Source organism: Thermobia domestica, chromosome 8, assembly GCF_964235325.1.
Source record: "Thermobia domestica chromosome 8, izTheDome1.hap1.1, whole genome shotgun sequence".
In the NCBI taxonomy this organism is placed as follows: domain Eukaryota; kingdom Metazoa; phylum Arthropoda; class Insecta; order Zygentoma; family Lepismatidae; genus Thermobia; species Thermobia domestica.
This window is the reverse complement of record NC_137461.1, coordinates 251,387,751-251,400,108: the sequence shown is the minus strand read 5'-3', so window position 1 is coordinate 251,400,108 and position 12,358 is coordinate 251,387,751. Positions and strand designations below refer to the sequence as shown.

The 12,358-nt window shown below is 34.1% G+C and overlaps 1 protein-coding gene across 1 annotated transcript in view; it reads left to right on the top strand.

The window, feature by feature from the left end:
• Glut4EF (Glucose transporter 4 enhancer factor) overlaps window positions 1-12,358 on the top strand; it is a 232,949-nt gene that overhangs the window by 96,029 nt on the left and 124,562 nt on the right. Inside the window, exon 3 of the mRNA XM_081769615.1 lies at window positions 9,411-9,479. Coding sequence (XP_081625741.1) covers window positions 9,411-9,479 — 69 coding nt within the window. The remainder of the gene's footprint in view (window positions 1-9,410; window positions 9,480-12,358) is intronic.

Genomic DNA, 12,358 nt, shown 5'->3' with positions numbered 1-12,358 from the left:
TATGAATACTTCATTTTTCACTAAGATCTTTTTGTCTAGACTATAGGTGTTTAATTTTTCAAGATCTATTTGTATGAAGTAGGCGTTTGTTTTCTTTTAGTAATTTGTCTGCAGCATGAGTGTCTAATCTTTTTATAAGGATCTATTTGTCTGAAGTATAGGTGTCTAATTTTTCATAAATATTTGTTTGTATGAAGTATAGAGGTTTATTATTTTTATAAAGATCTATTTATCTGAAGCTTAAATGTCTAGTTTTTTTTGTGAAGATTGACTTGTATGAAGTATAGATGTCTCATTTGCTATAAAGATTTATTTGTCTGAAGTATAGTTCTATAATAAAATTAGACTAATTTAATAAAATTATCTGTATTTCATAAAGATCTTTTTTCCTGAAGTATAGAGGTCTAATTTGATGTAAAGTTATATTTTTCTGAAGTGTGTCCAATATTTCATAAAAATCTATTTTCCGAAATATAGATATGTTTTTCATAGAGATCTGCTTGTGTGAAGTATAGAGGACAAATTTTTCATAAAGATCTATTTTATCTGAAGGATAAACATCTATTTTTGCATAAAGATGTATTTGCATGAAGTATAAATGTCTAATTTTTCTCAAAGATCTATTTGTATGATGTATAAATATCTACTTTTTATAAGACCTATTTGCATGAAGTATAGATATCTATTTTTCGTAAAGATATATTTGTATGAAGTATTAAGTTTCTAATTTTTCATAAGATCTATTTGTATGGTGTATAAATGTCTAATTATCATGAATATGCATTTGTCTGAAGTGTAAGAGTATTTTTTTTATTTTTTTTATCAAGATCTATTATTATGAAGTATAAGTGTAAATTTTTTAAAGTTAAGATCTATTGTCTGATGTATAGGTGTCAACAAGTTTTTCATAATAATAAACAATTTCTTTGCTTGAAGCGTGGGTAATTTAAGATAACGAAACATAACATTCGGTTTAGAATGAGAATGAACCTAAACGAGATTTGGGAAATATGATTACCGTTGTTCTCTAAAACGGAAATCGTAGCATGAAGTTTAAAATGTGAGACGAAAGAGAGAGAGAGTACGGAAGCCATTTAAAAACTTGCATAAAATGAGTGAACAGGCTTTGGAATTAGCAAGAGAAGAAACATGAGACTGTTGTATGCATGCTAATACAAGTAACACAATATGCTAATTGATCTAATCTCTTTTTTCTTCTTCTATTTTTATTTTTATCCTGACGGCCTTGTATGTTGTGACGTAACACGTCTGATAATAGACCGAGACACTAAGGCTTTATTCTTATTTTTATGTAATCTTATAGTTTAAAATACTGCCTTATTTATTTCCCTATGTCCCTATGTTGTATCAGGTTGTCGTAGGTTTTGTTATAAAATAATACAGAAGAGCTTGTAATAAAATTAGAATTTAAAATAAAAGTATTGCAGTAAAATCCAAGTTAGGTGTCTTCTTTCGTTACACAAGTAACTGAGTTACAGAATGGGCTAAACTATATATACCTATGTTGAGTATCACCCTGTAAAATTGTTCTATATGAGGCCAAAGTAACTCATGAGAAAAATTAGCTCAATTCATTGATTTTAAATGTTGTCTCAAGCTACCTAAATTTCTCAATGCATTTACAGTATGCAGTAAGAGGCAAATTTTCTTGTAAGTTTAGAAAGTGCTTTTGGTACACGTGGTCCAGGGTTGAATTCCCGGTAGGATAACCTTCAAATATGAACGCATTAAACTATAGATCCTATAAACTATAGAACGCATTAAACATTAAACTATAGTAATAAAACATTATTAAAACTGGGATTAATAATGTGGCATAATCAGAGATGGAGCGGGTCGTGGGTCAAGCTTTGTATGTGAGTTAGTGAGTCATGGGTCAACAGGACGTGACACTGCGACCCACCATGACCCACTAGGACTCACTATGACCCACCGACCCAGTCTGCTTAGTGTATTGTAGACAGCATCTTCTAAACGGTGGTGAATTGCTCTACGCTTTACTTTCAATGCCTTTCTTTTTCTTCCTTTTTCATTTATTTCTATATACTTACCTGAGATGAGTAAGTGAAAAAAGAACTTCAGGCACTTTTCATATTGATATATGCAATTGTAATAATAGTAGTAGGACTTTTTACTTGGCTTTCGAGACACAGCTTGTGCGGTTTTTGAGGAGCTGACTACTGGAAAAAAAATATATTTTTGAATCACTTCTAATATATGAATTATTATATTAAAAAATGATTGTAACTGTGTGTGTACCAAATGTCAAGCCAAATGAAATGACTTTTGGTATATAGTTAGGCTCCAATCCCAACTGGGTTGTTATCATATTGTTTTCATTATAATACATACCCTAAGAGGAAAGTAGGAGCCGTTGCGGAATACCTCACGAGTGGGTCACGGTGGGTCATGGTGGATCGTAGATTAGAGTGGATTGTGTGTCACGGTGGGTGGTAGGTCAATGGGTCGTTAGATCAATTTTTCAGTGAGCCACACCATCTCTGGACATAATACAGTACACCCACAGTTTACGAACAATATTTTGGGATACGAACGCGTACATACTGTACGTCTGTACCGAAAACTCCACGCGCTTAGTAATGTTTTTGTGCATTTCCAGTAAATCTTATCTGTCAGAGTTCTGTGTTCAAAAGTTATTTTTCCCTCTTTATGTTTGTGTGTGTGTGTGTGTGTTATTTAGCCCTCATACTGTTTTCTTTAATGTTACTTATTTAAAAAGGACAATGTTATTTTCATTACAAAAAAAAAAAATCTTTAAAATGTAGAAAAATACGTAGAGTTCTGTGTTTCTGTGGCTAAAACAGATTAATCGTATTTGCATTAATTTCAATGGGGAAAAATACTTTCGGTTTACAAACAGCATTACGGAACGGTTTAAGTTCGTAACCCTTGGATATACTATATAATAACCAGAATACAAATTACAAAGAGAAATAATTATCACCTATCATATTTCAATTTCCGAAACATTAAGATTACTTTTTATATATATACAGGAAGAAGAAGGAACTTTGTAGTAATAAATTTCCTGAGTCAAGCTAAGCATCATGGGTGTTGTTCCTTAATTGTATATTCGGTTGTAAATTAAGAGTTAAAATATAATTTACAGACGCAGGATACATATTCACAGTAATGTGATTAGGGCTCTTGTAACATATTGGAGCGTCACGCATGCGGTGTTCCGCATATGCAGTAGGGAAACAATGACTTCCGGTGATTTTGTTGTTGTTAGTATTGTGCTTTTTTTTATTTCCTGGCGTTGTTTTTGTTGCGTTTTGTTTAAATAATGTGTTTTCTAAAAAAAAAAAAAAGTCTTGAGTGTTTAAACCTCTCTGCTGCTATCATATGATTAACGTTTCCTACAAGGTTATATTTGGACTGTTTCGAAAATGTGTCGTCAAAGCGTTGTCTCGCCTCGAAAAGTATATATTTCGCCATTGGAATTGCTGTTTCATAAGCAAAAGTACCTTGTGTCGTCTCGGAACGTCGTCTTAGGTTATGCCCTTTAAGCAAAAAAAAAAAAAAAAAAAAAAAAAAAAAAAAAAAAAAAAAGTGTGTGAAAGTGAATGATTTGGTTATGAAATACGTAATTAATGAGATGATAATGTGGGAGGAAACGGATGAACCCGAAGAAAAAAAAACCAATACGAGTTGTTAACCACAAATTCACATGACTTTTGATTGAATCAGGGATCCCTCCTCGCAGCAGAGGTAAGCTCACTACTAAGTAATAATAATAATAATAATAATAATAATAATAATAATAATAATAATAATAATAATAATAATAATAATAATAATAATAATAATAATAATAATGCAAATTTGTACACAGTGAAACAAACTAGAAACTATATTCAATATTCAAAAACTTTATTATACCTCTACTAGCCTTGAATTTTATTTTAAGCCTTGAAATATATAGTTGAACCTGACTGAAATCAATTTAAAAATTTAAATACCTGTTATATATACATATATATATATAAAACACGTAAGAAGTGTGGCCTTATTCAGAATAGCAACATTTTCCCTACCATGCCGGTGAGTTGGCAAACCGAATATCTTATACTTTGCATCTGTCATTTTCGGTGAACTAGAACAATAGCGGAAATGGGATAACCGATGCTTTCGTAGCTGAAACAATGATTACCAGTATACTGGCAACACTTCTCTTCACCTTTCCCCCTGCCTCAACCCCTTCATTAGGGATTTGTTATTATTTCCCACATTCTCATTCCACCAATTCTTCCATCAACATTCAGTTACCTTAAACATACGTCTCCATTAAGCTAAAAGGGCATAATCGTGGGACGTTAAACTGAAAGATTTCATTTCATTTCTGTGTGTCATTGATCGAAGTATAAAATCGTGTTTTTTTTTTATGTCTACTATCGACAAACTTAAAACGACTACATTTTGTGGTCATTGACCCTCTATAAAATGTCAAATTAAGGTATCATTAGAGCAATTCTATTGTGAAAATAGGATGAAACACTGACATTTGGAGGAACACATGTTGCCATGTCGTGAGTATTTATTGTCTCTGAAGTGTCTGGGTGTTCTCCTTCCACTTGGGTTGACAAGCATTTCTGAACATGTGTTACAAAGCGGCAACACTGTAATGTTATAGTCCCTAACTGCAGAAAGCTTCCACGTGTAACCAGCACCACGATGTTTAGGATTGGTTCCTCACCCCCTGACATAGTTTCCCTTCTCAATAGAAATTTCCACCTAATTTAGTATCAATTCATTTCTAATTTTAGTCAGAGTATAGTTGCTAAAAGTAGTATGGTTAAAATATTGCACGAATTTTATTAAAATAATAGCTTATGTTTTGGAGAGAAACGGGACATTTAGAGTTTCGAACATTTTTTTTTTGGGGGGGGGGCATGATGTAAATCCTGAACTATTTCGGCTAAGCTGGGACTTCTGGGATCCCTACGTGTATGCCCCCCCCCCTGTACCTAGGTATATCGCCACTTGGATCACCGACTTCGGTCAAGGGTTTAGGTTCTACGTGATAGTAAATACATTTTCGAACATACACAAGACGTGAAAGTTATTACATTGCTTTTCGCTTTGCCTCACTCTGGTATAAAGAAAACACTTTTTTTTTTAATTAACATTCTAATTTAGTGTGAACGTCACTGCGAAATTAGAAAACAAACAAATAAATGTACTTTCCCTGTTTTCTTATATTATTTACGTTATTTTCCTTTTTTGAGTTACAGTTCTTTTATTAACATTATTATTATTATTATTTACGGAAGTATAAGCCTTGCCTTTTGAAAGTACTCGTAGAATAGCAGCAGAAAATGTGTTTTAAGAGATTATATTGTTAGAGAAACTAAAAGCAAATAATATTAACAACAATACGAGTTAGATGAAGTTCATTCATGAGAATTGTGTGACGTTTGCAACTTGAAAAAAAAAAAAAAATGGAAAGCATGGAAATACATATTTCATGGTTGCAATCTCTTTAGCTGATTCACTGAGTTTTCCTTTTCTGGATTTTGGTGTGTATATATACACACAAAAGCTTTTCCTCTATCACAGGTTTCCAACCTTGTTTAGTTGGTTGACACCACCTTCCTAAATCCTGCATATTTCACGCCCTCACCCTCCTTGGTCATACTTGCTCTTTGTGTGACTTCTGCGATTTCAAATGCAGCATTCAATTCTCAAATCTTCAATAATAATATTTCATATAATAATAATAATAATAATGATAATAATAATAATAATAATAATAATAATAATAATAATAATAATAATAATAATTTGCTCCTGATAAGCACTGAAATAGCATTTTATACTCATGTTTGATAATCTTGTAAATAATTTTAATTTACATAATTATTTAGTTTTAAATAACGCAAGATAAAATAAGTCGTCCAGTTCAAAAACGGCTCTTGTCCGTTTACAGAAAATCCCAGAAAACTGAAAACAAGAATTTTAGGAATGATTTAATAAAAAGGAACAAAATATTGCGATCTTGGTCAATAATTAGTTTTTGGATCAGGGGCCAAAGAATTTTTGAACGGCTCCAAAATCGAGTTTTCGTTTTCCTTTTTTTTTTTAAAAGTTGGGTTTGGCTACACTATATGTAATTCTCCATATATAAGGGTAGACTACAAAAAAAATTTTGATTGAAATATATTGGGTCTTTTGATGCAATTTTGGATCGGGTCCTACAAAATTTTTAAACGGCCCCTAAATCGAGTTTTTTTTTTTTTTTTTTTTTTTTTTTTTTTTTTTTTTTAATAACGGAATAAGCATATCATACTGAGTAAAGTGATAGTTTGGTGTTTGGTTATACTATATGTAGTTCTCCAGGTATAAGGCTGACAAGATTTTTTTTCCTGAAATATATTGGATGTTTTGATTTAAAAAAAACTGTAGAATCGATGCGTTTTGTAGAACTGGAAATGTTTGAGGATGTTCAAGTTTTTCACATGAATACACTGAAGTATTCCCAATTCTACAAAACATGCAGATGCTACATTTTTCTAAGTTTTATGGGATTCTGTAAATAGACAAGAGTCATTTAGAAAGTGGACGACTCAAATGATCAATTATGTAGCGTCTGTGAAATTCGCTAAAGTTAAATTGCAAATGGTCATTACAAGTGGGCTTTATTCATAATTTCTCAGTTAATTTCTGTCAGTAACTTACCTGTTGCGCCTCTCTTGTTCTTAACCCCAATCCTCCCACCCTCTCAGATTGGGAACCACTGCTCTAAATATGGTGTGTGAATAGTGCTGGTTGATAATAGTTAAATATGAATGTTCTGTTCACATTTATTACTTGCTTTTTACTTTGAATATCGTACTGAAATTTTATTTTCTTCCCCCCCCCCTTTCCCCAGATATGTCTTAGCGTTCTCTATTACTAGACAAAATGATTCGGATCAATTAGGCTGCTGCTCAGTAGGACACAATTATCCCTGGAAAAAAGTCTTTCTTACGTATAAAACGAGGTGAGACACTTGTGAAAATACCGGTAGATCCTGCCGGGGGATAAGAGATTTGTCTCAGTCCTAAATGGGCGACTTGTGTGTAGAGGTGTGTCATATTTCGATCGATCGATATATATCAAATATCGAAATACCGATATAGAAAATTTTACAAGTCGAAATATCGGTATTTCGATGTATCGATTGTGTTTGATTTTTTCGATATTAAAGTCTAGATATCACACAGCTCTAATTGTATGTGTCATTGGTTCCTATGGTATACATGATACCTTAGCCATAACCTGAGGTAGGTAGGTCCAGGATTCGAGTTTTTTTTTTTTTTTCTGGTTTCCAGAAAGCTCTTGGTTTTGGGTCGGATTTTGCCGGATTGTATTCAAGCCATGAGATGTGGTTCTTTGCGGCCTTAGGACTCTTCCTGGTACCAAAAGGAGGTGTAAGCTTGTCTTAACATTCCAGTGCCGGACTCATATTCGCTAGGTGAGTTCCTCCACCAGTAGATATAACTAGATTTGTTTTTGTTTCGACTAGGGCCGTATTTAACATTTTTTTTGCCACTCCAGGCCATAAAAAGATGAAACACAATGGTTTTCCTCTGGCAGCCAATAAGCAATAGCCTCAGTTTTTTTAGGCCATTAACTCGTAACGAAAAAACTCGGTCACACTGTGGTACCAACATTGTTTTCAGTAAGATTTCCCTTAATTTTCTATCATGTGAAAGCCTCTTTTCTCCTCTTACCATACTTCTTTCTCGATTCAAAAAAATAAATATTCCATCTTGGGTTCCGGGCCCTTGTTGCCAATTCGGAAATACAGGTCTGGTTTCGCCCACTCCCTTCCTTGACAATGGGCTGATCCCATTACTCTTCCTCGGGAGGGGTTTCTTGTGAAATACTGGTAATCTAAAACGATACTTATTACCACTAGATTCAACGATAGATTGGTTTAAAGTAATGTTACTGGCTTATAGGATAAACAATGACATTATCACGAGTTAATGTTTCAATCCTGTATTTCTTCCATTGCCGTCTCTGTATTTATTTATTAATTTCTGTTGTGTTAATTTTACAGAGAAAGGAAATACTATTTTGTGGGACTTCGAATAAAGAGCTGACAAAAAGACTCATAAAGTGCTTCGTGTGGAGTATTGTACTGTATGGATCAGAAACATGAACATTACCCACAAATGATGAAAACCGACTGGAAGCTTTTGAAGTGTGGGTGGGAAAAGAATTAAGAGAATTATCCGGGTCATGCGAAAACGAATGAGAGGGTGTTAGAAATGGTGGAGGGGAAAATAACAACTTTATATAATGCAGGGGTGTATACCTACTTTTGGGCCACCCTATATATTGTTAAGAAGAGGAAGAGAAACTGGTTGGAAGTTGGAACATTGGCTAAGAAGGAACTGTATCATGAAGGACGTGCTAGAGGGTATGGTGGCAGGAAAGAGAGGGAGGGAACGAAGGGGACTACAATTAATGGATGATATCCAAACAGAGAAATTGTACTTTAAGAGGTTAACAGACGACCATAGAGCATAGAAGTTTCTTAGTTGATGCAAGTGACCTGTCAATAATGGCAGAATACCTATGATGATGATTATTATTTTATGTTAATCAAAGCTTCGGATATAATGAAAAGAATTAACAATGACAAATAAGACGAGAATTTGAAATCAATTCATCCGGGGAGAGGGTTTATTTGAAGACACTATCTCAGCATTTATGTAATAAATCTAAGGGAACTGGAAACAACTTCAGTTAGTATAGGCTGAGATGGGATTCGAACTCGAAAAAAGGAAGCCATTCATGTACACTTGTTCGTAATAATCGAATATGGAATTTTTTGCATAAATAATTTCACTAGTACATATAACTCTTGCAAAGTCACGTTTTTTTAAAAATGTATTTTAGACCGTATAAACATTTAAAAAAAATCCTTATATCGAAGGAGTGTGTAGGTGAATAGTTTATGTGCTTTGTTTTATTTAGAGTTAGCGCCCTGTTTATATGTACACTGACCTCCAAGTTTACATGGGACACAAACCATATAAGCTCCCACCGAGAATCGAAAGCCGGATCTTCCGGAGTGTAATGCAGCCATAAATATTCAGTGGCTGTGTAGTTATATAAATAACATTTCCAGGGCGTCTGTTCAGGGAAGTTACATCGAAAAAAAAATATATTATCGCTATACGCTAAAGGAAGAAGCTTATCTAATGTTTAATTGTTATATACAGCTTTTTTTTTTTCTTTTGGAGCTTTCTTTCCTTAGCTTGTAATGATAAAATATATCTTTTTACTGATGTGAGTTCTCTGAAGAGCCGCCACTGGAACTTTCTAATCCTAATTCTCAATCTAAACCTTGATTCCTGTTTCTTGATTTCCAGTTTACCGTATACCCTGTTAGACAACAAGGGAAAGGAACATGCTCTGCTCTCCTGGCTCCATCTAGCTACGTAAGTAAAATGGGATACAACGGGTAGATCACTCAGCCTTAAGTTAAGTATAATACAATAGTAGATATGAAGTGCTGGCTAAATTAGGAACTAAACTTCTTGATGTGTTACAATTCATGAATGTCTATGTCCGGCCAAACAGTTTTTAGTAGTGTGACATGAAATCCAATATGGCGGATCTTAAATGGGACGACATATTGTTAAAAGGCAAATTTCCACGTAGAATCTTACCAGTTCAATAGAATTTGATGAATTAAGTGTCGATAGATTAAGAGTGACAATGCGTATGTTAGGGCACGTAAATTCCAATATGGTAGCCTCGCGTAGAGTAGACGTTAACGCTTTCGCCTGTGGTGCGAGTAGTCCCGGCTTTGATTCCCGGTGGGGACACTCGGTCAAAAAGGTGTGACAGCTTTTTCAAGCCAGCCATCTTGAGTGGAAGTTTTCCCTGGTCTTTCTTTATTCACACCAGGCCAATGTCGTGATACAGGTCCCAAGGCACTTCCATCCTCCCCCTTTTCCGAATTGTGTGCTTGCCGAGAGAGATCATCCCTCATATGTGACAAGTTTAAGGCCATACATGCCGGTAATTCCCAAAAATATGTAAAATAAATAAAATACAATAAAAAATAACTTCCAATATGGCGAATAGTAAACGGGACGACATATAGTAAAAGACAAATTTTCACGCAAAAAAGTTTGATGAACGAAGTATCGCTAGGATTGTTATAATCTGAAGAGTGACACTTTGTATATGTGATGTCCAATATGGCGAATACTAAACGGGACGACATATTGTTAAAAGACAAATTTCCAGTCGAAAGTGAGCGGCTTGATATAATTTGGTGAATGTAGTGTCACTAGATTTGTTATAATATGAGCAGTGACTATATATACGACATCACGTTAAACGCAACATGTCGGGCGATAAACGCGACAAAATAATTGTTAAAAGACCAATTTCTGCGCAGAGCTTAAATGAATTGATAGGATTTCGGTTTTTAAGTAAGCTCCAATTCAAACAGCTCCTCAAGTGCTGATTATTTAATAAGCTTAGTTGACAATATTAAAAAAAAAAAAAAAAAAAAAAAAAAAACTGTGCTTAACCGACAATCGTAAAACCAACCAGGATTACGTTGCTAACGAATCCGCTACAAGAAGGAAACACTGTAGAATGTACTTTTGCCAGTATGCAGAGATTTTACCGTTCAGAACATGGCAACCATGCTAAATAAGATTGCATATATTCTTTTTCGCACTAAAAAAAATTCTCACTTTAATACAAACGTAACAAACACGAAAGTTAAGTAGCATTGCAATTGGTTGATATATTACAATTAACGTTAAACGCTGAAAGTACATATATGTACGTGGGAGATGTAGAGAGAGACAGAGAGAGAATTATACGTAGCTATGTGTGTATATTTTGCAGCTAACTTTCACTTGTTCCACTCGACGTCCCAGGAAACTGTTGATGGGTGAAAGAAATCAACTCTTTCAACAATGTCGGAAGTGATAACAGAGCAAACAACAATTAGCAAGATTATATTTTTCTTTCTTTCTCTTTTCCTCTGCATCTTCTGCTTTTGTTCTCTGATATTCAATGGAACATGTCCTTTTTCCAGGTTAATTTCTATACCGATATAGATGGTAGTCTTATTACTGATCGATCGATCTCACCACCCAAGCAGTAATAGCCTACAGGATGAAGTAAAATTATTTTTTTAACAAATTTCCTTTATTGTTTATTTTTTCACTTTTCAGGAATATACTTTTTTAAATATATATATTGAAATTACATTGTTTTCCTTCTTTGGAGATCAGGAAGAGAAGAGAGTAGTCGATTTTCATTACAATTAGGTAATTCCTTTCTTAACAATCAACTTTCTAATTTTACCGTACAAAGAGACGTTTCCTCTTTCTTTTGCAGAGAAGCCATCTTGTGGCAAAACAATCCAATGAGAATTGCCTAATATCTACCCTCCCGAAACCCTGTTTTATATTAACCTCCCACTTTACTTGGTCAACCCAAAGCTCTCTTTCGCAATAGAGACCTTTCCCGCCCATCTTATGTTAGACATCCCGGTCCCGTTTATGATATCATTTATCGTCTTACTTGGGTCTGAAACCCAATTCGAGCCTCCCATATCTAAGGCTAGAACGGTAAATAATTTATTGACGAGAAAGCGCATAGCCCTCCTTGTTGGTCTGAAGGTTAGTTTTGACGCCTTTGTTGCACGGGGTCCAGGGTTCGATTCTCGATGAGAGAACATTGAATACATTAGAATAGTTCGGATTCCACCTTTAAACTTTACGTGAACGTTTGATATATCCTCGGAGATGAAAGGGGGTGATAAGTTTCAGCAACCAACATGAAAGATTTGAAAGTGCAAAGTATTATTGAAATCAAATAAAAGTAGCTAATAGTGCTACTAATAATATAGTTTAATACAGGTTTTGTTTTAAATTCAATTAGCGAAGTGATACTATTTTTATTACATGCTTTTCGTTAACCTACGTAAACCTGTCCTGAGATCTTATAACCTTAACTCATTTCCCTACGTCATACAATAACAAAATTCTTCACAGCAACATAAATCGGGTGATAATACAATAGTTATTCTTTAATATATATATATATATATATATATATATATATATATATATATATATATATATATATATATACAGGGTTTGTATGATAAGTAATGAGACCAGGTCTGGAAACATTGTTTTATTGATCTGATCTGTACAGGGACTTAAAAGCTTTCGAAGTACTCTCCTCTTGCGTCGATGCACTTCTGCAATCGATGTTTCCACGCTGCAAACGCCCCCTGGAAGTCAGCAGCCGGCATGTCCTTTAGAAATGTGGTCACGGC